This window comes from Ammospiza caudacuta, chromosome 1 (genome assembly GCF_027887145.1).
Source record: "Ammospiza caudacuta isolate bAmmCau1 chromosome 1, bAmmCau1.pri, whole genome shotgun sequence".
Lineage (NCBI taxonomy): Eukaryota > Metazoa > Chordata > Aves > Passeriformes > Passerellidae > Ammospiza > Ammospiza caudacuta.
In genome coordinates, this window is record NC_080593.1 from 19,322,850 (window position 1) to 19,349,265 (window position 26,416).

General features: G+C 39.5%; 1 protein-coding gene across 3 annotated transcripts in view; it reads right to left on the reverse strand.

Moving 5' to 3' along the window:
* The window catches only part of MLLT10 (MLLT10 histone lysine methyltransferase DOT1L cofactor), a 123,772-nt gene that overhangs the window by 92,641 nt on the left and 4,715 nt on the right, over positions 1-26,416 (reverse strand). For 2 of the 3 annotated variants that reach the window (XM_058817299.1, XM_058817216.1), the window contains exon 3: positions 8,618-8,672. In XM_058817299.1, coding sequence (XP_058673282.1) covers positions 8,618-8,672 — 55 coding nt within the window. Of the gene's footprint in view, positions 1-8,617; positions 8,673-21,616; positions 21,655-26,416 lie in introns of those variants that run through there. The other variant, XM_058817372.1, reaches the window with a different exon arrangement.

Here is a 26,416-nt window from a genome sequence, read left to right on the forward strand (position 1 = left end):
TGCACAGAAATAACAGCAAGATATTCCTATTTTTTCTTAACTGTTTTCCAAATTTAGCCAGGAACTCAGGAGATTTTTGAGATCACTTTTGTCCCAAATGTGTTCATTAAACCCATCCCCATAAACGATATAATTTACTCTTTAAATCAATTATAAGCTTCCATTCACTTGTGTATGATTTGAATCCAGACAAATGGCCACAGACTATTACTTGCCTTTTTAATTTCACTTATGAAACTTGCAGTAATTGCTAACAAACTCTTAGTATCCCCACTGAACTCCTTATATCTAATTTACTTTTGGTTTCATCTCACTTTAAGGACAACTTTAACTGGAAGAAATGGCAGGACACGTTGTTGCAAATAGAGATACTGTCAGCTTGCAAAATGTTGTTAAAATTTTCCCTTATATTCAGATTTTTTTTATTTCATTTATTTTTCAATCTTTGAAACAGTGGCCTTTTGACATATGTGCCTTCTCAATAATAGTATTCTTACCAGATAATATTGGTTGTCTTGCTTACTTTAAAATAAACTTAATTTCTTGTTTTTAAACTAGAAAGCCTAAGAAACACAGCATAAGGATTCAAATTAGCCATCGAGTTTGCCTGTTTCTGTGCACTCTTACTAGAATTGTTTTCTCTGAAACTGCTGAAGAAAACCCCTCAGGCTACCACAGGGCTGACACATTCACTGCCTCTTTTGCTTCCAAAAAACCCAATATTCTACAACAATCAGTGTCTCCATCCAGAGACTGTAAAACATAGTTTTTAATTTTTATTTGTTGGTGATAGACAAAGTTAAAAATACTTACTTCAACTGCACTTTCAAGATCAGTAACTTTGGGAAATGTTGCTTACCGTTTACAAAAAAATCCAGGGTGCTTTCTAAGAAAACATCACACAAATATAACTAAGGCATTTTCCTTTGGAAATATCTTAGAAAAAAAATTCTACCAACTTTCAAACAACATAAAAAACCACATATAAAGCAACTCTGAGATATTCTTTGATAACACTAATGAAACCAATTTTTTCCAATATCAAAAATTGAAATTCATGCTGAAAAGTCTTCAAAGTTTAAATACACCATATGAGACTTGCAGCATTTCATTTAAATGCATTTTTACTTTGATTTTTCTCAGAAAGACACACTATTGAGTTTCGCCACTTTTTACATTTCATTCTAGTTCACAAGACATGTCATTACCACCACAGAATCTATCCAAATGTTACCAATCATCACTCAGATTTTTATTTCTTGTGCCCTACTGGTTTTTAACTCAGTGCAAACCTAGCAGTACATACTTAGCAGGCAGAATTTTAATGTATGTTGCTCACTAACGTTCAGAGTAACAAAGCTCAGACTTCAGACTCCTAGCTGAAAATAAATAGTTGAGCTGTTATCCCAATGTGACAGAGGAAAGTAATTCCTAGCAATTCTACCATCAGCAAACACAATACTATTGTCAACAAAGAGCTCTATAATTAGAACTAAACTCTACCAAAGTAAATTAACAAAGAAAATCCAGGAAGATAAATAATACACAGTATGTTACCCATCTAACTAAATTTTTGCCTTTACAACTACTACTTAATTGCCAAAAATTTGATTCATAAGCACCTTCCTCATAAATAAACTCATAGTACTTTTAAACTGCCTTCCAGTGCAAGTTTTCAAGCCTTGTTTTCATCATCTTTGACTTCACAATAAAATAACAGCAACAAACATATAATCCATCCCACCATCCAGAGCAAGGGAAGCCCACGCCCAGCTGATGAACTACGAGCCACAGTCAGTGCTGAAGCTGTGCAGCAGAGCACTAAGGCACTGGAGAGACCAGAATTGTGAAGCCACACTGAACTCCAGCCACAGGACCAGCCTGGTAGCACAAGAGCTCTGGGATATTATCACTGTCCCCAAACCATGCAGCAATGTCAGAGCAAAATTTGTTTATGCATTCTAAGCTCCTAAAGAGTCCATTACATTTCATTAAAGAAATCTGACTTTGTTTGTAACTACAGCTCACGCCCAAACCAAGAGAATGTATGTATTATTCTAGCATGGAAAAAATGAAAAAACCTTTATTGGAATGTTAGTTTCTTATGGGGGTTGCTTTAAGTTGTCAATTAGGATAATTAGGATATACCTCAATCCATTTCAGCTGCAGACTGTCACTGAAAAGCAGGATCTCACCTTACTGTTCACTTTCAACTGTACATCCTTGTCCTCTCCTTGCAGTATGAGTTTGCTGTGTAGCAGGGCAAATAATTTTTTTCATTCATTTCATTACTAATTTGTGGGAAACTTAATAGTTTACCTTTGAGCAAGATGAGTCAATGGTTTGAAGCAGTCCACACTGAGGTCACATGATTATCACACACAAAACCATCAGTGCAGAAACACCAGTCAGGGGAAAACCACAGTCCCCTCCTTTCAGCAGAGGTCAACAGCTGTCCTAGATTACATGAAATTGCACCCTCCATTTCCACAACTATCAGATCTGCTGACTGACCCAAAGGCTGAGCTCTATCCAGCTCTGCTGGATTCACCTTTCAAACGTGTACTTAAGACCATTACTGTTACTCTTTGCCAAAGGGAAAGATTAAGCACTATTTTAAACCTTTAGTTAAGTGTCTCCTCATTAAGACATTCCATCCCTGCTCTTCCTTTCCTGTTAAAGCAAGAAAACTTGCAGATAAGAAATCTGTCAGCTGAAGTTACTGTCTTTTCCTTATTCTATTGAATAAAGATTTAGAGTTTGCTATAGTTAATACAGCATTATTCATATTATATTGTTTGATCCACTCTTTGAAGAGGGGTAAAAAGAAGGTGCCACACTAACCATTACAGCTCTCACTGTTGTGGTTGATAGCCAACCTCCTCATTGGTATAGAATGGACAATTTGTTTAAAAGGTAAAATAAATACTATTTGTCTATGAAGAAAAAGGCTTCATCCTACAAAGTCCTACTACTGAATTTCACAAAATACTCCATTTAGAAAAATCTGAACCTCAAGTAAAGGATTGATTTGTTTCGAATTGTCACTCTGCAGGACAACAAATAGTTTGTTTTCAAAACAGCTACAGATGAAATTCCACTGGTCCACTGAATAAGCTAATAGCTTTAATAATTTTATCTGGCATGCTATGGAATTATTGAGTTTCTTCCACCTCTCTTAAGAAATCCTTTCATACAACAAAAGGAAGAAATATGTAAATAAGCACCTAAAATTTTATTTTTAAAGTTTCTACATATACACTCTGATTAACAGTAATATAAATCATAAATACACAATACTTTATATGGTATTGCAATAATTTCTATTAATGCAGTATTTTAAATTTATTATCTTTTTTTCTCTTTTCCAGTAAAAAAAAAAAAAATACACACACTGTTGTAAATCTGCTCAAAAAGGCCAGAACATTTGTAGGTAAGCACTTGCAAAATGCATACATCTCAGTGTGTACATATAACATTATACCATCCACATTCTTAGACATTAACACCAAGAAAACTCATCAGAACAGTAAACCAGACAGTGAGATTCTGATAATAACAACAGCAACAGGAAAGCCTAGCATATAATGTTTTTATAGACTTGGGAGATCCTGCCACTAAGCCAGGGGGTGGGAAGAGAGTCTGGACCATGACATAAAACCACCACATTGTTCGCTGGCCTTTCCCCAAGCAGCTGCATGAAAGAAGTCTTGGTGAAAAGTCATACAAAGAATGCTGTTACACAGCATTCCTGATCATCATCCACTGGAATCAGATTTCAAAGTAACAACTTGTATAGCAAAATCAAACCTTTTAAGCTTGCAGAAAATTGTGGAAAAAGATTACTGCAAGAAAACTATTTAAATGCGAGATGCACTACATTAGATACAAGTAAACAATTTGCTTAGAAAAGAGAATGCATACTCAGTACTGTGACAAGATAAAAGAACTCGGATTCAAAAAGCTATAATCAGTCCAAATGGTCATGATTTTACTTCCTCCTCACTGAGTGTCAAAAATCCAAAGGAAATTACTGCAACAGTTTAGGAAATATTACTGAACTGAAAGGCCCAAAACTGTCAAATGCCAACAGTTCTCAAGCATTTTCAAACAAATGCTCACTTGTTATATCTCTGTTTTTCAAAAAATGTGTTTATATTTTATCCAACTACTAATCCACTTACCAATCCACCAAGCTAAAGGAAAATTAATCTTTCAATAGCCTTCTTACTTGTAAGACAGCAAATCAAAAAGCAACTCATGTACACATCAGGTTTTCTCATTTTAAAAAACTTTTATATTTAGTCATGTTTAAAACCTCAACATGAACATGAAAACCAAATTCATCAAGGAATTCTGTCAACAAATATATTCAGAAAGAAAAGTTGCTTTTTCAATTCAATCTTCCTTTTCTACTTTTAGTATCAATAAGGAAAGAATAAATAAAAATTAAAAAAAAAGAGGTAATAGCCTAACAGAGTTTATATAATTCCAGTCTCTGAACACAGGAAAAGTCTTCATGTTTATGTAAAAACCAAGTCCAAATGCAGGAAGGATTATTTTTTGTTCACAAAACTTAAGCATAGCCCTAAGACAATCATAGGTATTAGGCAAACAAAGTATTAAAACTTATTCAAAGTTAATTCCTAAAATTTCTGACAAACATCCTACTCATAACTATGCAATGTCCTATTACTCTTAAAACTTAATTAAATCAAATGTATAGCTAAACACAGTCAACTCTTAACAATCCTTAGGACAGATAAACCCACTGACAGATAAGCCACACCACAGATACTAGTCCAGACTCCTAAATCTATTACATTATTCAGCTAAATCTAAGAGTATTGTTTCTAGGATCTGTGTAAGTGCAGGAGCAGAATGGCCATTTTCACACAGTGCAGAGCCTGAACAAGCACGTGCAAACTGACCCTAGCTGCTCCTGCCCAAGGTCACTTAAAGTCTCTGACAATGGAAAGCACAGGAGGAACACTGAAGCAGACTAGGACATATCCCACACAAATCCAGACTCAATTATCTTTTTGGGATCACTTCAGGTTCTGATTACAGCACCAGCAGCCACCAAGAACAGGCAGTCATCTGTGTACTCTCCTGCAAACCCAGAAAGGTTATGGGAAGAGGTATTGGAAAGGCAAGCACAGAATAACTGACCCTTGCCATCCCAGTTTGCAAATAGCAAGTATCAGATTTGATCAAATAAAACCATGAGGTAATAGGTTCAAAAGAAACTCATGGACACATCATACTGATCAGCCTTGCCACGCATGGACACTAAACTTATACCTTATACAGAAGGGAACACTTCAATAATGTGATGGACTCATCTTCCATCAAATACAAAAATACCATGTCTGGAGCAAGATGTCCCAAAGCATAAATGCTTGTAGGCTAGGAAACTATTCTGAGAAGGCACAGAAAACCCTTCTCAAGAATCTAGTTCATAAAGTCAAAGAGAGCAGGATAAATGTTGTTTGGCCTCCATGATATGTTCCTCTCCTATTACTATCTCAAGCTGTCACTTTTAAGTTCTCTGTAAAATCCTTGACAGTACTGCTCCAATAATGCTGTATTTCAGAAATCACTGAAAACTGTAATTCTGTATTTGCCATAGATGACACTAGAGGACACACATTAACCTGATAAGCACAACTAAGGCAGAGTCAAACTCCAAACAGAAATATAAAATCTAAAAAAAATAGTGATCTCTAAAAGGCCAGGTAAGCAGCAACAGGCCAGTAAAAGGAGGGGCAGCAGGAGGAAGAATGCACACAAAGGAACCTTGCACTATGTGGGGACGTGGGAGACAGGGACAAAAAACTCACAAAATACCAACACAACCACACCATATGCTACCAAAATATATAGCAAATTCATTATACTTATAGTCAGTTAATAATACTTCTAAACAACACAAGTTTGATTCCCAGACTACTGCCATACATGTAGTGCCTCAGAGATCTTAAAGGCAAGACAACACTGTTACAGAAGAGCCCTAAGATTAGGCTGCCTTCAGTTAGAGTTGTGCAAGTGACTCAAGACAGATCAGATAAAGGTTGCTACTAAAAGAACCCTCCTGGCCATTCCCCCTATCAGCATCAGCATGGGCAGCTAGGGGAACTTTGCAAGCAGCTGAAAAGGAATGCAGGGCAGAAAAAAAGGAAAAGTTTTAAAAACAAGTACCATCACAAAGGAGGAGGAAACAATGTATAGCAAGGACTCTCACTGCAGTAACAGCATCTTACTGCAGGTTATGAAAATCACAGAACGCTACAGTAAAAGCTCAGTAGCCCATTAATCTTCCAAACATAAAAGAAAATACAGTACCTTCAATGCCCAAAATACAGTCCTTCCCCTTATTATAAAGCAAATATCCAGAAGACTCTTAAAAAAAACCTACAGGAGCAGCAGGCCATCTATGGGCTAAGCAATCTGCATACTCAAAACAAAAAGCACTCTGTTTTTTTCTGGCTACAAGAAAAAAAATGAAGTTACTTGTTGCCAGAAGGCAGAAAGAAGAAAAACCTTCTACCACTGACTTAAAATCAGCAATTTCTTCTCTTGTTCTGAAAAGCTAAGACCATTTAATTATCTCTATACTTTGTGAAAGACTGCATAATTACAAGTTTATAAAGCTAGATCCTTACAAGGTTTTACCAGAAATGTTTGTTTCTAAGTTTCTTCTCAAATATCTGCATCTTTTTATGATTCACTTGGCAACGAAAGGTGTAACAGCATTTTAAAAAAATAAGTATTAACCTACTGAAAACACCACTTCAACTGGCAAGCCCATTATCTGACCTTCAACAGTATTTCTTTAAGTCTAAAAATCTTCTGATACAATCTCGTTAGGCAACTCTATGAAAGGAAAATTTCAGGTAAGAATGCACATTTCTGAAATGCAACACCAGTCAAAGTGTTTTCCAAGGTGCACATCCTTCCATAAAGCTATTATTTAAAAAACATTTCGTCCACAAAGTAGAATTTGCTATTTTCAACACCATGGACACGATCTGTTACAGAGGCTGGGTGTTTTCAGAAGAAAAAATAAATTCCTATGCCTCTCAGCTATGAAATATTCAGTATGAAGTTTTCACTGATGAAAACACTTGGGTATTAAAATTATAGTACAGTGTTATATCTTTGCATTGAAACTTAAAGCATTTCAATCTTATACAGTAATTCACTTTCAGACAAGAACTTATAATTACAATTAATAGGATGCTCACATCTTTGATGCACACTATCAAAGTAAGTTCTCAAGACTTCATGCTAAGAAAAAGTTTCAAGACCACCACAGCATAATAGCAAAGCATTCCCAAATACTACTTTAAGTATAAAACCAAAACACACTTCAGCTACTTCACACTTCACAAATTTTCCTGTATATTTCAAGATGTTTGAGGCTTTCTTGTTACTATTTCCTAAAAATAAAGTGTCCAGCTGCCATTTCTAAAGAAATTAATTCAACAGTTCACGTATTGACATGAGAGGAATAATAAAGAAGAGGAATAAGACTTAAGTACTGGGTATTAAGTTGAGTGATGTGTTTGAGTCAGTTGACACTAAAATGGTAAACCCAGAGCATATATATATATATATATATATATATATATATATATATATATATATATATATGAACAGAGCAGTCAAAGGTACACAAGGGAAAGGACAGATCAGCACAAACACGTGCAGGCCCTGTGTTCCTGCAACTCAACTGCAACAGAAATAGCAAAGCTGCATCAACACTATGTTAAGACAAATTAGGTAGAATATCATGTGCACAGCATAGAATCTGCAGAATACAATTTCCATAGACTGTCCAAGTGAATTCCAGAATACAGATCATACTTTCTCCTCTCACAAGAGAAAAGGCTCAGTATCAAAATGACCAGGCTATATACAGATAGATGATGGATGGGAATTTAGAAGTATCTACCAGAGAGAGAAGGCAGCATTCCAAAAGTGATTCAAAAGTTAAGTGAAATTTTACACTCATATTAACCCAGCTATTAGTATAAATATAATCAAGCCAGGATATCCAGTGGAGACTTTCTCTAGCAGTTCTACTCAGCAGGAGCAGAACTGATGATAACCTGAACAGTGAAATTAGAAAGATGCAAGGCAGAGGTAATCACTACTGCAACTTTCCAGCTCTAACTTCTTTGTAACAGAACCTATTAGTAAATCAGGCATGAAAGAGTCAACCTTTGAAAATGCACTGGTGCATTCAGTCTGGGCTATAGACATAAAAATTCCACTTTCCTCCATGAATGGTGCACTTTCAACAGCATTCTGTAATGCTCAGGCTCCAACTAAATACACATAAAATTCATCCATTTTACCCATTAAATCTTATGTTAAAATGCAGTTTTCCTATTGTAACTTTTTTCCTAAAAATGAAACCAAGAATAATGATACATGTCCTCAAAGTAAATTGAACCTGAAGTGGACAAATAAGGGTTACTCTAAAACAGTTCTCTCTTTCCCAAGCAGTCAGTGTTTTCTTTTATGTTTAGGATCCCTATAATTTTTTTCCACAGATTTATTTCCCTCATACAAAATAAGAGAGATCACAAAAAGCAAGAATAAAACTTACCCCCATTATCTGTTCTCTTTAAAGCACCATCCTTATGAGGGCATAATTCACATCTCTAGGAAAAAAAAGCAAAAGTAAAATAAAAAAATGGAATGATCACAGAAGCATTGAAAAAGAAACCACACACATTAAAACTGTTATCTGATATTAAGGAAGCAACCATTCTTTACAAGTGTATGGGTGTGTTTTCCCTTAACCTTTACTTGAATATTAATGTTATTTTGTGAAAAATAAAGCTTTCTCCTCCAGATCTTCAAACTATGACAGACATTAAAGCTACTTGCAGTTCCACCTCCAATTTTCTTCCTGGGTTTCACACCCGGGAATTCTGAAGAGAAGCCTCCAAAAACTACAGCACAGGGTGGACTTAAATACCAAGAAGCCTGGACAAAGTCCAAAAGTCCTTACTGTATTTCCTTGTCCTAGGCTCTCTGTATTGACCAAGATGGTCAATCATGAAGAAGCGCTGTGGATACGACCAGCACAGGTGCACACAGCTATGGCTGCCTACAGTCTCTGCTGGCTGCCACTTACCCTGAGAGACAAAAACCAAGCACACTTTCTGTCTCAGAAAAAGGAGGTCAGAAGCTGACAACTGTAGCAAAACTACACGTCTAGAAATAAGCAGTTTCATCACAAAATGACAGAATAAGCTGAGTTGCAAGGGACCCACAAGGTTCATCAAGGCCCAACTCTTAACCCTGCACATCACCACCCCAAGAGTCACCCCAATGTGCCTGAGAGTACTGTCCAAACACTTCTGGAACTCTGTCAGCCCTCCTGGAGCTGTGACCACTTCCCTGGGGAGCCTGTTACATGTACAACCACACTCAGGGTGAAGAACATTTATCTAATATCCAACCTAAACCTCCCCTGACACAACCTCAGGCCATTCCCTCAGGTCCTGTTATTGGTCACCACAAAGAAGAGATCAGTGTCTGATCCTTCTCTTCCCCTCATGAGGAAGTTGTGGACTCAAATGATGTTTTCCCTTAGTCTCCCCCAAGAGGAACAACCCAAGAGACCTCTACGCTCCTCACACGGCTTCCCCTCAATGTCCTTCACCATCCTCATGGCCCTCCTTTGGACACTCTAACAGTTAAATCTCGTTTTTATATTGTGGCACCCAGAAGTGCCCCCAGCACTCGAGGTGAGGCCACCCCAGTGCAGAGCAGAGCAGAGCAGAGCAGGACAATCCCTCCCTTGCCCTGCTGGCCATGCTGTGCCTGATGCCCCCAGGACAGGGTTGGCCCTCCTGGCTGCCAGGGCACTGCTGGCTCAGGTTCAGCTTGCCATGGGCCAGGACCCCCAGGTCCCTTTCCACGGCTCTGCTCTCCAGCCTCTCATTCCCCAGTCTGTCTGTACACCCAGGGTTGCCCCATCCCAGGTGCAGAGTCTGGCATTTACCCTTCTTAAACTTCATAGTGTCATTGACTGCCCAGTCTTCTAATTTATTAAGTTCTCTCTGCAGGGCCTCCCTGCCTCCAAGGGATTCAACAGCTCCTGCGAGTTTTGTATCACTTACAAACTTGGTTAGTGTCCCTTCCAGTCCTGGGTCCAAGTCATCTATGATGTAATATTCTTCCAACATACACCAAGATCACAACAGAACAGTTTTTCTGCTATCACTGCCTCCTATCAAGTTCCTAACATCATGTTTACCTTCATGTCCTAGAGCATGCAAATCAATTCCAAACCAGAGATGACAGAAATTACTAGATTTGACTCACACTCCAAGTGCTCCACATTACAAGCACAGGAACACCACTATAGGGGATCCTAAATCTAGGAATCACCATATTATAACCTTTAAATATTTCCAGATTAGGGACAACTCAGAGCATAGAAACCTAATAATCTTAAGCAAATCAAGATCATCAGATGCAAACTTAACACCATACCCTTCAAACAGAGTGGGACACCTGTTCTCACTGTTCCCTGAACAGAGCTATTTTCCATTACCAGCTAACTGACAAGACAGCAGATAAAGGAGCCTATGATGCTAGCAGTGCCTCAGAAACAGACTGTGCAAACTTATTTGAGGAACTAGAAATTCCATTCCTGAAATTCATATGGCTAAAGTATATCTTGAGGACTGTCTTAACCTGTAAGAAATTTGTAATACTATCTTTCTTAACCTGTAAAAAAATTTATATTAGAGCAAAGAGGCTTTCAAAGAGGATAAAATAGAAAAAAAGAATTTTTTCTTAGTGCACTGGTACAGAGGGCTGCACACAGAAAGAAGAATCTTTAGGATTGTAGCCTTTTGTCTTTTGCTTCACTCATCTGTCTCACACACTCACAAAAATGACCAGCAATTTATTGAAAGCCAGCATTAAGTCTATGGTGAAATTTAGATACAAAAGTGGCTGAAAACATCTTAATCATTCTGCAAGCTGCCTTCAAACTTGGATCCTTACTTCTTTTTTTTTAGTCAAGACACTGAAATGAACTGATCAGTTCATTTTAAACAAAATGCTACATATTCAGTATATTTGTGAGCTGTATCTTAACACTTCAGCAGGTATGGTCACAGTGCAATAAAGCTGGCTCCCAGTCCAAAGCTGCAAATTGGCAGCTTAATGCCAATGAGAGGAGATGATGTAACTGAGAGAAGAGAAGCTGTTAACAGATTCTGTCTTGCCCCACCTCTGCATGCCTATGGAAGTCGGACAAACATTTTCAGTAGTGGCAAAACCAGTTTAAGAGGTTCTCTTCTTCCCTTCACCTCCCCCTCATTAACTTCTCCCTCCACCACTCCCTCAGCTACTGACACAACTATCTGCTGGGCTGCCCCTTAGAACAGATCAGTGAAATAGAATGAAATAAACTTTTTAACCTTTTAAATTCATTTCATATCAGTGATGCAATTTAAGTACAATTCCACAAACAGCTGCATCAGCAAAACTGAAGGCAGGGAGCCACAGCACTGCAGCACCAATAATTAAAGAATTAGCAAGCTTCTTGTGCAAACTTTACCACAAAATAAATCAAAATGATCACAGGACACTAAGATGCAATGACTTGAGCCAGTCTTTTATGCCAAACAGTTAAGCATGCTCCATTCCGTCTCATCAGCTTCACCTGATTTATTTGTCTTGGTCTCAGGTCCCTCATTAATCCTCTGCAGTCCTGGCTACAACCAGTCAGAGAGGATGCAAGACAGAAAACTGAAGTGGAGGTGGAAGCTTTGACAGTGGAAGAAAACTTCAGTGCAAAACCTGAGTGCAGAATCACACTCATCTCTCATGGTGCTGAGAACTGGTAACTCTGCAGGGATATTTGCACTTCAATGACACAGAGCACTTCTGGGACCATGAAATCTGGCTACAATCTGCAATAAGGTAGCACCCCAGTAAGCTAACAGAGCACATAGCTACCCCAAGCTTCCACTGCCTTCCTCTGCATCAGGAATCTAACTCCTTCCCAGCCTCCACACTCTCAGATTCTGTCACCCATTTCTGCTCTGCCAAGTTTCAATACACACCACATAGTAAAACCAGGAGCTTTGCCAGGTGGGAAACAGTGAATCTCACACCTTGAGAAAAGTAACTATCAGAGAATTTTTTTTTCTTTCAATTAACACTTTATTACTAGCTCTAAAATGGATGGAATAATATTTTGATCCTTTTATCATGCATGCTGATGATGCAACATAGTATATGGAATAATATGATGAACCCTACAGATGGCCTCTAATATTTGAGCACACAGACCATGACACCGCTCTTTTCTCCAGTTTTGTGTTCTAAGTCACATCTATGGCAAAGATTTCTGACACAGACTTATCGTCTGAGCATTCAGAAACACTGTGGGGAACTTCTAAACCAGCTGGGCAGGGCAGAGGGAGTAGGTAGCAGGGGCAGATACAACATCTACAAGACACCACAGCACAAATAAGGCAAGCTACTACGACTGATCAACAATTCAAACATCATCAGGTTAAGCAGCACAAATGTGAACACTACAGAGGCTGATTGTGACCCTAGAGAATAACCACGTCCTTTGGTGTGCTAAGGGCACCAGTCCAACACAGGGAGGTGCAGCAGCACACGCGGTGCTGTAGGTGCAGGCAGCTGAATTAGATCTGAAGAGAGTGAAGAGATGAATACTGGCTGAAGGAACACAATGAAGTTGTAGAAAATGACATCTTCCTTTTCCTTCCTGTCTTTAGAGAGTGTAAGGACATCTCATTTTTGCAGCTCTTCAGTGGAAGAGACTAAGTTCATGGAGACTAAGTTCTGTCCATGCAGAATTGGAGCGAACTCTCAGCAGGAATGGCTTTAGACTATGAGGTCTCCTGTAGAGGACTAAAGTGAAACCAATCTCAGGGCTGTGGAGCTGGAAGAGTCTGACAGCGTGACTGTCACAACTCACTTCTGAGCTACATAAACAGCAACTTAATTAAGTAAACAAAGACTGATCCTATCCTTTAGCATTCAGGCAAACTGAGATTGCCCCTGGGTCTGATGAAAAACCGACTGCCTCCTGAGGAGCCCAGTCTTTAAAACATCACCCAGCAGAGAACTAAAATCAGAAGCATGCAAGATACATGCAGAAAAAGAAACTTTTTATCCCCTCAACATTATTAAAAAAGGAAAAACAACCAAGAAGAAATAAAAAACTGAAATAATTAAAAAAAAACCACACACACAGAGGTGTCCACTAAAGATATCCATCAGAAAAAAGTTGCAAGAATGGAAGACCAAAGTAAAACAAGAAGCTAAATAATTCCAGCTTCCCATACTGAATCAGTTACAGTCCAACTTGGCTCCACAGCATTGTGGTATAAAGTGTTCTTCCTCTATTCTAGATAAATATGACTTTCCATTTTAACCAGGACTAAGAGCTATCTTAACCAGCGTTAGGTAACATTATACAAATATCATTTTCAAGTCTTTTTGGTACACCTAGCTCTACCAACTTTTCAACTGAAAAGGCATAGAGAAACTGGTTCAATCCAAGAGACTAGCTTATTCATGTTGAAATTAAGGGAAAGAGAAAAAGGCAACAGTAAATAGAGAAGATAAAAAGAGAGACAGGGACAAGACTACACATGCAGGAGAGAAGAAAAATAGTAATAGGAATATAACATTGCTCTTGCCTCAGGGTTCTGAAAATTTGGAGCACATTCATAAAGCATCATCTGCAGACACCCATTATATGCTGTCTCTTGTTGTAAGAAAACAAAGGTCAAAGAATTCTTGTGCACGTAATTTACTGAATTGTGGCCCAAGCTAGGCCATTGGAACCATTCACCTGAATAATGACTGTCAACCAAGTAAAATCCTGCAGGACTGAATTCCCAGCATTGCAATGAGGCAATAAAACGTTTCTTTCAATGTGACCTGTTAACCTAAATAACACAAGATCTACAGCAGATTAAACAGACCACAGTTCCTTAAAGCCAGCCAAGACACCGAGCTGCAGTTCCAGCTGACTTTACTACAGGCTCACTTTAAGGTAGCATAATTGCGCTGCGCTGCCAGAAGAAGATCACTGACCATCCCCTGCTGTGTCCTTTCTACTGTCTTCCCTGCTCTGGGAAAAGCATTCAATTGACTATATGGAAATCCTAGCCAGCAACATAAAAATAATTCTTTTTTTCAGTCAGATAATTTCTTTGAGCCACCTTTCCATGAGGCTACACAACCAATGTCAGATAACAAATGTAACAGGAACTCAGACAGGTGGTCAGGAAAGGATATAAAGGGTATAAATACCTTATCTGGGAGGTGGCATTATCTACACTGGCTACAAATCAGAGTGGAAGTCCAACTGAAGGCCTTACTTTAAAAAAGACGGAAGGAAGGACAGAAGGAAAGAAAGCATACGCTTGAAACAGACTAATTTTATGTTGGTAGTAATGCAGGCAGATTTCTTGCTCAATTTTGTTTTGCTATTTCCCTGACAGTCACGTATTTCAAAATTTTCAACAGGCATCAGCCACATATGCAAAATGGTGTGTTTGGAAGCTTGAATTCCCTGTCAAGGTGCATATACCCAGCATGACACACTACCAGAACCATTTTTATTCTCCAAAGTACATTTTGATCACAGAATTACTGTTTCATACTGCTTGACAACAGAAAAAATAAAACCAAAACCCCAAACCCCAACAGTGTTTAACTGAAAGAAACAACTCCATGAGATCGCAACGCATGATCCATGAAGTTACAAACAACAAAAATAGCGAGTTACATACAATCAGCATAACAGTTCTTAAAATCCGACACTCAACCTCTTCCAATTTTTTTCATCAACAGGAGTTAAAAGTTATCAGACAAAACATTTTATTTTGCTGCTCTTGTTAACCATTAAACAAACAAAAGAATGGTTAAATCCACTTGTTGCAATTTTAGTTCATATTTTAGTGAAAACGTGAGCTGGAAGACAGAAGCAGAGAACAGAATGGAGTCCCCACAATCCAGGAGGATGAGTGTCAGTGACCTGCCATGCCACTGAGACAGCCACAAGTCTATGGGGCTGGATGGGATCCACCCAAGGGTACTGAGGGGGCTGGCAGAAGAGCTTGCCAACTCACTTTCAAACATTTACCAGCAGCCCTGGCTAACCAGGGAGGTCTCAGTTGACTGGAGATTAGCAACTGAAACACCTAAGTACAAGGAAGGCTGAAAGGAAGACCCAGGGAATTGCAGGACTATCATCCTGACCTCACTGCTGGGGAGGTCATGAAGCAGATCACCTTGAGTTCCATCACGGGGCATATGCTGAACAACCAGGGAAATCAGACCCACCCAGCATGGGCAGGTCCTGACTGACCAACCTGATCTCCTTTTGTGACAAAGTGACTCACTCAGTGGATGGGTGAAAGGCTGTGGATGTGCCTACCTGAACTTCAGGAAAGCCTTTGCCACCATTGCCCACAGCATCTCCTGCAGGAACTGGCTGCTCAGGGCTTGGCTGGGGCTCTGTTGCATGGGTGGGAAGCTGTTGGCACGGCCGGGCCCAGAGGCTGCTGCTGAATGGAATTGCAGCCAGCAGCGCTGCCCAGGGCTCAGTGCTGGCACAGCTCTGTTCAATGTCTCTAGCAATGATCCACGTGAGGGGATCCGGGGCACCCTCAGGCCCTGCAGACACACTGAGCTGGCTGGGAGTGTTGAGCTGCTGGAGGGCAGCAAGGCTCTGCAGGGGGATCTGCACAGGCTGCGCTGATGGGCAGAGCCCAGAGCTCTGAGGCCCAACAAGGCCAAGGGCCTGGGCCTGCTCCTGCCCCTGGCTCACAACAACCCCTGCAGCTCCAGCCTGGGCAGAGTGGCTGCAAAGATGCCTGGAGGGAAAGGTGCTGGGGGTGCTGCTCAACAGCAGCTGAACATGAGCCACAGAGTGCCCAGGTGGCCAAGAGGCCAATGGCATCCTGGCCTGGCTCAGCAATGGAGTGGCAGCAGGGCCAGGGCAGAGATCATCCCCCTGATCATCCTCACTCAGCACCGGTGAGGCCACACCTCAAACCCCGAGTCCAGTTCTGGGCCCCTCACTACAAGAAGGGCAATGAGGTGCTGGAGAGAGTCCAAACAAAGGCAATGGAGCTGGGGAAGGCTCTGGAACACAAATCTGCTGAGGAGAAGCTGAGGGAGCTGGGGTTTTTTAGCCTGGAGGAGGCTCTGGGAATAGCTAATCTACAACTCCCCATCTCTGCGTTCTCTGAAAAAGGGTGTAGCAAGGTGAATGCCAATCTCTTCTCCCAGCTAACAAATGACAGGACAAGAGGAAATGTCCTCAAGTTGCACCAGAGGAGGCTTAGATTGGAATTAGGAACAATCACTGAAAAGGTGATCAGGCTGACTGGAACAGGCTGCCCAGGGAAGTGACAAAATCACCATCCCTGAAGTGTTCAAAAGGCATGTGGATGTGGCACTTAGAGACAGTTTAGTGGTGAATACAGTGGTGCTGAGTTAACAGCTGGATTCAATGATCACAGATTTTTTTTCCAACCTTAATCATTAGATGATTCTATGAATCCTTCAAATTCTTATGACTTTTTTAAATTAACCTAGGAGGAAAGAGTCAATTGCCAAGCCTTTCATTGTTTTACTTCTGAATTTGTTTCAAATACATCTATTTTATAGCATTCTATGCTTCTAGATATTTCTGTGCATAACAAAATCCACTAACTCAACACACTTTCCCAAGGCACATGGACAGATTTACAAAGGTAAGCAAAGCAGCTGATCAGAAGGTCAGTTTCTAATCGATGCCTTTCCAACTGGCAGCCCATGATGCTCTCAGCAGCCCTGACTCCCACTTAGCAGCAGCTGCAGAAGCTTGCAGCACGTCTGACTGTGTCCAGATACTCATATCCCAAGTTCTGTGGTACAGCTTCACCTGCCTTCACCAGTATTCTGTAACATTTTGTCTCATCCTTGGGTGTTACCAGAAAAAAAGACACCTGTAGAAGTCACTCATAATATTCTTTATTATATGTAAGATGATCTTCTCCAATCCTACAGACTTCAAATATGCTAGGTAGTCTTAAATACTACTACTTCAAATAATACCTTAATAATAATAATACCCTAATAATATCTTAATATGGATTTAAAAACTGGTTTAGAAAGGTAAAGATCTTGATATGGGTAGTTATTTTAGTTAAAGCAAAACAATTTAATGCTGGCAGACACATACCTGTTGCTGTCAAAAATATAAACATTCTGAGAAAAAAAGACTATTTAGAAAACCGCTCTGAACACCAAGTTTATTAAAAATCACATCTAGAGTTTCAGTTATGCCAATGCTGTACACACTTCATCTAACCTATACATAACTATTTGAAGTTCATTCAATTCTTTCAATGAAAAATTATCTTCTAAGCTCAACATGTTCTTGTTATTTATTTTCCTTCTCCCCTAAAGGATCTGAAATTAGTATTTCATTTCCTCCAGGGGAAAGAATCCTATATTTTCTAATTTCCTTTTATGCTTTCTATGTTCCTCTTACCCTAGTGTGTTTTCTTCAATAGGAAAAAAAAATTAAAGTAGAAATACAACAACAAGTACATTGGAATGAAAACACTGAAAACAGGAAAAATTCTCTTTTCCCCCAATTAAGCCTGGGAAATTTTTGGGTAATTTGTGTTAGATTCAGAAAAATATGGTACTGAACAACCAACCAATGTCAACACAGCTCTGTCTATAACAAGATACCATATTCTAAAGACACTTCAGTGAAAGTGTGCCAATTGAAATCGAGAACCACAGACAACTAGACAATAGTTCTTAGAAAACCTAACTCAAATTCAGCTAATCAGGGACTATCTACAGAAAAACAAGTACCCTAAAGCCTCCAAAGGAACAGCTTTTTGCAAGACTAGAAAACAAGAAGAAAAACCCACAGGCAATTTGCAGAGTAGTGCAAACCAGTACACTGCTGCCAAGACACTTCATCTGGAAATTTAGATCTTCACATAAATTCTATCAATAGATGAGAATTTACAGGCAGCCAGCACAAGAACAGAGCCAGCAACAGGATATGCACCAGACTGACCACATCTACATCTGCAGGCAACAGCTTACCCCCACCCTCAGCAGGTGCTCACTACTGCCAACATAGAAAGAATAACCAGGAAAGATCAACATAGCCCTTGAAGTCTCCAGAAAGTCTAGTAAAACTCACAAGCATTTCCAGCAGCTGCTGAAAATTACTGAACCTCTACTCACAGCAAACTTAGGCTATCTATTAATGCCAAATGTTTTTATTCTGATATTTTACTGATAATTGCTTTTGTGCTTTTCCTTTCAAACCAATTAAGTACTGTGAAAATTCCCATTAGATTTTCTTTCTATTTTAACATCCATGCTTTGTAATACTTGCCAGAGTCAGAAGTTCATTTTTCCCCTGCTCAATACAGCAAAAAGGATGAGCTGCTTTAGGAACACATGGCCCAGCCAAAGAAGAGACTTCTGTCCACAAAATCAAATCCACACTTCTTTATCAGTTTCTAAACTACAGTGGGATAGCAATATACTTTATCAATATTCTCAACCTACAGTATCTTCAGACCTTATAAACCCTACAGAAACTTTATAAACTCACAAAATACCCACTTTCACTATTTTGAACTAAATTACTCTATAAATGATAGCTTACAACCATGGCAGGATTTGAAGCAGAAGTCAGCAAGGAGCTAACTACATAATTTTTCAAATATCCAAAAAGAGACAAATTAAAGTTGCAATGTTTCACTGTGATTCACACCAGACTCCAGTGTTCACAAACCACAATGGAGAACCAACAGGAATCAAAGCACCTCCTGCCACATCCAAGAATCCCCAACTGGCTGACATCACTAATAGAGCAAACGAATGCCTGCTGTCAGCACTTCTCTTCCAAAGTGCTATGTTCTGCAACTTGACAACTTAAGAAATTAAGTCATCTTCATCTTCAAATAACCATTTCTCGATGCTGACAAATTTGCAAAATCTCTGCCCCATCTCTATTCAGTCATCTGTCCCAAGAGAAAGAAAGAACTTTTTCTTAAAGCAGACAGTTGACAGGTAAAAGAAAAACAGACTGACTACCTGAAGCATTTTGGGGTTTATACATGGATAAATTAAAGAGATTCAACTTAGTTCTTTTTATCAAGGCATCATATAAAAATATATGCAGATTTGGTTAGCTCTGTCAAAAACATCTACTACTGATAATAAATTTGTAGAATATGACAAGAAGATTAGAAGCACTCAACATGCAAATCAGCATTGTTAAAGACCATCCACTCAGTAAGTACTACAGGTCATACTTAGTCATACTTTCACTCAATGTATAGAAATGAGATAATGTATAGTACAATGTAACATAATGATGACACACAGGGTGTAGCATGATCAGCCTACTCCAACTTTGGAAGTCCAAAACCATAAATCTCCCACCATTTACTCAAGATTAGTAAATCCTGCTAGATGTTGCAAAAATCCTAATTATAAATATATATAAAGTTTTAGTTTCACACATTGATCTTCAAGATAAAGCATCAGAAGTCTATGAGAAACACCTCTCACATTTGGCTGCACGTCCAACTAAACATTCGATTTTTTTAATCAGCCTGAAAGTATGCAACTGGCCCAATTCAATCTACATTAAGAAAATACAACATGCAATGGTTCATTTCAGTGCTCTTCTGCAACATCACAGCTTTATCCTAAAAATTCCCAGCTATAAAATGTTACATCAATTCTAAGCAAGGCTTCTCACAAGCTGAGGAACTCCTTGCTTACTTTAGAGACTTCTTCTGTCAGTGAATACAATGAAACAAACATTCATAAAACATTTCTGCATAAGGATTAAGCAATTCCTGTAAGGGAAAATGTTTTGTTCTAGCCTCACTTTGGTTAGTAATTTTGCCAAAGAACCTTTAGACTATTTACTGAAGTACCTGTTATATTGACATCTATGCTAAAAAATTTTCGATCAAGTAGTACTTGAGTAATGCAACACTGTTTTAAAGCCTGAATACCCTATGTAACCATGATTTGCATAATGTAATTATAAACTACTGCACAAATTACATGGACATTTCAGTAAACTAGCTAATCAAAAGAAAAAGTAGCAGACCTTTTCTCTGCTGTGGGAAAGTGCTTCAGATAAGTTTATGAACTCATCTGTGTATTTACAAACCAAGTAACAAGTACGCATACAAGCAGGGAAAAATACAGCACACACAAAAACAAAGGAAGAAAACAAAAAAGCATGAAAGAAGCACAATCAGAAGCAGCACTTACACTCCCACATTGATATGTTGGAGAAGTACACAGAAAGTACACTGCACTTCTGCAGCACCTTCTGCACTTCTTGTACTCCTAACCTTGAAGACCAGCCACTGTAATGCTAAACAATTCTGTCATCTTTCGAGTTGCAATACAACAAGGTTTTAGGTCTGTATTCACTTCATACACCAACAGAACAGGAAAGAATATTTTCTTGGACTCATGAAATGCAAAGCAAACAACACTCACCTATATATGTAATGGACAAGAAACACACATCACTCAATCAACAGCATTACAAAATAAAAATTTTCACCTTCACCACAATCGGAACAACACAAAGTTTCCACAATCATTCTGCTTTTCTCCCTAATTCTGTTCAGTCCAAGTTTTGCTGGTACCTGCCCAATTATTCTCCTTATCCTTACTTCCTTATGCTCCATGTGTGGCACCAAGACACACCACGGTGAGCTGAACCTGTCTGGATACCAGGTGCTCACCAACACACTGTCACTCCCCTCCTCAGCAGAACAGGGGACAGAAATTGAAATTACGGCTCCTAGGTCAACATAAAGACAGAGAGAGATCACAGGTAAAGCAAATTCAAGTTGGGGGAAAAAATTAACTTATTACCAAGCAAGTCAGAGTAGGATAATGAGAAAATAAAAACTGAATCTTAAAATACCTTCTCCCCATCCTTCCATTCTTCCCAGGCTCAACTTCACTCCCCATTTCCACTACCTCCTCTCACCCAACAGCACAGAGCAATGGAGGCTGTGGTAAATTCATCACATGCTGCTTCCTCTTCCTTCCCAGGGGCAGAAATCCTCACTCTTCCCCAGTTCCAGCATGGTCCCTCCCACAGGAGACAGTTCTCCACCAACTTCTCCACCCTAAGTCTTTCTCACAGGCTCCATTTCTTCATAAGCTGCTCCAGCATGTCCCCCCTTCCCTGGGGAGCAGTCCCGTGGCAAGATTGCTCCAGTACAGAACCCCAACAGGTCCCAAGTATTGCCAGCAAACCTGCTCCAGCCTGGGCCTCTCTCTACAGGAGCCTGCCCTAGCATGGGCTTCCCCTGGGGTCACAACCCTCCTCAGGTGCATCTACCTGCCCCAGCATGGGGTCCTCCACAGGCTGCAGGTGGGTGTCTGTTCCCTGGCTGGCTTCCATGGACTGCAGGGGTTCAGCCTGCCTTCCCACAGTCTTCACCACCAGCTGCAAGGGAATCACTGCTCCAGCACCTGGAGCACCTCCTCCCCCTCCTTCTTCACCGACCTTGGTGTCTGCAGAGTTGTCTCTCTCACACATTCTCACTCCTCTCTCCAGCTGCAGTTTCTGATCAGCAGGGTTTTTTATCTGTTCTTAAATATGTTATCTCAGGGCACTGCCACAGCTGCTGATTGGCTCAGCCCTGGCCAGCAGCAGGTCTGTCTTAGAGCTGGGCAGGCACTGGCTCTGTCAGACATGGGATGTTTCTGGCAGCCTCTCACAGAAATCCCTTCTGTAGCCTCCTTATTAACAAACCCTTGTCACACAAACCCAATACACAATGTTCTCCCTAAGTATCCTTAGGTAGGCCTTTTATCCAAGATATCCAGCTACAAACTAATATTCAATGCCTTCTAGACTGCACAGTCATTCATAAAAGCCAGACAAATAACAAAAGCACACAGATCAATTTTTCTGTAGTGTGCTCAAAACTAAAGCAGTTCTTCTAGTAATATTTGTTTTAATATTCTTAAAGTAACTCTAGTAATATTCTTACATAAAGTATCCTCTAAGGAAAAATATGGATACACATTAAAGAAACATTCATTTCAACATTTCTTTAGAATTATTTCAAGGGATATCTTCAAAGAAACTACACAGTATATTAGTCCTTAATGGATGGACAGTATTCAAATTGGAAAAAAAAAAGGCAAGTTTTCTTCTTCTAAAATAAGGTTAATAGTTTCATTCAGCTGTATTGTGACCATATTTCTCAACATTCACTCTAGTTTACAGATACAGGTGCTAACAAACACAGATCTCACTCCCCTGCAGGCAGCCTGTTGAGGTATCAGAGCTCTGATAACAAACTTGTCTGCATACTGGAAGAGTGCATTCCTAGTTTTTCCTTCTTTGCCTTCTTCTGTTTAGGCCAAAGGCAAGTAATACTGCACCTATGCTTATTTTTACACTACATAAATGCTGGGGGTGAGGTGTAAAAATACGGATACATCAAACAATTCTTATGAGCAACTCTACAAAAGAAACTTGTAGATGAGTATGATGAAACATTTTTTTAAAAATATAATTTGGAGAGAGCTCCAACTCTTGTTATATTAACGGGGGTTTTTTTAAAATTAAAATTCAAGTGTTCAGATCATCATCTGGATGATCTGTGCAGCAGATGCAGGTGCAGCTCAGGTCTCAGAAGATAACCAGCAGGAACCTGTCACTGTGAGCACACAGCATACCTGAACTGGGTAAACAGTATAGTGGCACTTTTACTGCTCTGAACCCTCAATACTCACCACTGTATGGTCTAAACTTCCCCTGCAATGACACAGAAGTCTCTTTCTGTCTCCACACCAAGTTCCAAGAAACACATGTGCAAGCACAGAGACTCCAGCCAGACTGAGCTGTGATCCAGATGGATGCTAGCTCCACAGGGAGTCAGAGCCCCCTCAGCATATTTCCCAGGACTAAAACCCAGGTGGCTTATTAGACAAGCTGTAGTGTCACACAAATGTGCTGACTCAGTTCTGGACCACCACTGCATTTAACTTCATAAACCATCCCATCAAAAACAAGCAAAAAACCACAGAAATGCCAAACAAAAAAACCACTGCTGTTATGACATTAATTTCTACCAAGTCCAAACTGATTCTTCCAGACCCAAGGACAAGCCTAAAATTTCCAAATTCCCATGAAACAGATCAACAGCAGAGTGATTCACCTGCAGTGCAAGCAATCCAACCTCACATTTAGCACCTGAGCTACACTTTGAGGGAGTAAAGCTTCCTGGAATTCTTAAGAAAAACTTAAGTTCAGTACAGAGATCTCCTGGTCTCTCTGAATCAAGCTGGATTCGGAAGAACAGGACCTACACATAGCTAAAAAGCCTGACCAAGCTACCTGCACAAATGGTGAACTCCTGCCTCTATCACACAGATTACTGCAGCTTCACAATGAGTATGAAGAGTAATTAATAGCTGGTAGTAAACCATAAATACATTATCTATTTTTACCCCACTATATACTATATTTAAATTACCCTTCACATAAGATCATCAAGGAAGATTTTTGACACATAACAGGATTATGGGCTAAAAAAAGTCTTTTCAAACAACAGTTGTGCTACAAATCCTAAGCTTAGCTCTTTCTTTGGGTACCCGAATTATCAGCCCTTGGACAAAACACATGCACCATCCAATTTCTTAAGCCAAGACTCAAAATCCCTTCTGTAGCAGTCCATATATATACAATCTCACACAGACCTCAAAATTATTTTTTTCTACATCAATATGTACTTGCCCTGCTTTTTGACTCAGAAGTTCAGGTGCATCTGTGTGAAGAGTTTAGTTCAAGCATGGCTTAAAGAAAAAGGCCATGAAGGCATACAGTTGAGAGAACAGTAAAAGGTAGTTGCGAAGCAGTTTCAAAAGCAGTTCCCAGGCTGATTACTATAAACAATTAGACTCTCTCATGTATCACTTTATAAACAATAAGGCTCTCAGGCAGTCTTCCCATAACAAGCGAAACACCCTCTCTGGGAAAAGATGGCACCCTGGGAACAGATATGGAAGTTTTGGGAACCTTTCATATCACAGTGGGAACACTGGTTTTTAATAAACAATTATAGGTATTGTAAAACAAAAGGAGTGGTTAGAGTTTTCTCTGTTAGCCTATCATAAACCTGGATTTTGGAATATGCATGAAGTTAATTAACACTGTTATTTAAAGTGACTGATCGATCAATAAATCGGAGTTCGATGCATTAAAGGATGGTTGTCTCCCCTTCACTTCAGCACATCTGAAGACACCAAAAGGGCCTACTATGCAGGGCAGTAGCAGCTGGTGCTGACACAGGCAAAGTCAGGAGCAGTCACCACCCATTTTGAAGAGACTTGAATTTCAAGCTCACCACAGGTCAGCTAAGATAAATGAGCTGATTTAGAGAAAACTTAAGATTTTTCAAGCAATAGTTAAAAACTTACACAGTGATGTAAAAAGTGTATACTGGGATTACAACCTTCAATTATGTACTACATAGGCATGATTAAAAAGCCAAAGAAATTACCAGCCACCTCAATACATCCATTATCCAAACAGTTCAGGTTTATGAAAAGGCACACTTGCTCTCACACACAATAAAAAACATGACTCTGCTGGAACCAAAACTCAGTATGACTTGTCTGGCATGGAGCAGTGCTTTCCAAGTAGCAACTGACCATTCAGCAGCCAGGACACTGGCTCCAGATGACCAACAAAAACACAGAAGTCAACCAGCCACTGCTTTGGCTCCTACCCAGCACATACCAGCCTAGAGGCAGCACACAAAAAAGGAACAAGTTCACACCGGGACATAACACTTCACAGCACATGGCACCTGTCCTAGTCCACTGTTAAGTGAACTTCTCTGGTGACCCACCAACTTGCATTATGTGTTCCTGAGTTAGTCCACTCCTTTTCATTGTTAAAGCAAGACTAACTTTAGTGTGAGCAATTAACTGCAGCTGCTTATCAGAATGAATATATTTGCCCAGCAACTGAAGCTTAAAAAATAAAAACAACCAAGAAACACACCCTGAAAACACACAGACACCATCAGCATGGGAAAATGTGCCTTGAGCACAATACTGAGGTCTTTTTAAAGATTAAAAGTAAGCAAGCAGAAGCATAGTCAATGTAATATGGTTAATTTAATTCTGGTTTTGTTTATAGGCAAGAAGGCCAAGAGAAAAACTAAACTTCACTCTCATACGGTGATTGTAAGGATGTTTGCTTTTCTAAGCAAGTGTGTTAAAACTTCTGGATCTGGTAAACTGCTTACTGTAAAGCTCCAGTTTCCATACTGAGGGCTTGAGTTTAGTTTCTGAATGTCAAGAGCTGCTCCAAGACACCTCAGATACAGCCATGTTTCTTACTCACTAACATATAAATAGCTGTTCAAACTTCAGCTAATTCACATGCAATCGGTTTCACCTGAGAACCACTTAAACCTACACTACATTACAAATGGAATTTCCTTTTTCAAAACAAAATCAGTAATCAACCTGTTGAACTAAACAGACACTGTTTGGTGGAAACAAGAACAGAATACACCAGGCAGAAAATTCAGCTAGCACTGTTTCTTATTCACTTCAAACAGCAAAGTAGTCTATCAAAGCTATTCATTTGGTAAACTCAAGAAATTATCATAATGCAGTGAGACACTGTTTATTATAGAACTCTGGACAGCTCTCTTACACTCCTCATGTCACAAGAAGCCAGGATTAACTACATCCCAAACCACAAGGATTCCCTATGGTACTCTTGGAAAATCCTCTTGTAGTCACCAGCTTTCTCTCTTCTCTGTAATTTTAACTTTGCTATCAACCTGTATACATCAAACGCAGCAACACTACAAAATGCAACTCTTAAAACTTCACACAGCTGATGGTCTCCCCATGAAAAGAAATAGCCTTTCTTTAGAAAGGGTTTAGATTTTCTATTGGCAAATACTTGAAGAGCATAGAAAAATCAATCCCTTCTTGCTCCCACCAACAGGTGTGCTTTGGAAGAACTAAGTCAGTCTGGATCACCCTGGGCATTATGAACACATTAGTGGCAAAAAGTGGGAAAAAACAGATGAATGAGATTCTTTAGACCTGTGCCAAAAATTCATGCAACAGTAAGTCTCACCACCACTGCTATGGCACTTGATATTAGAAAAGGAAATAGGTACAGCAAGCAGGTCATGTAAACACACTGATAGCCACTGACAGTAACTGAAAATTTGGTCTCTGACTCCTCATTTGTTTTCAGAGATGAACGTTAAAAACAGTTTACACACTGCTCTAAGATGCAGCACCATCTTCTCTTCCAATG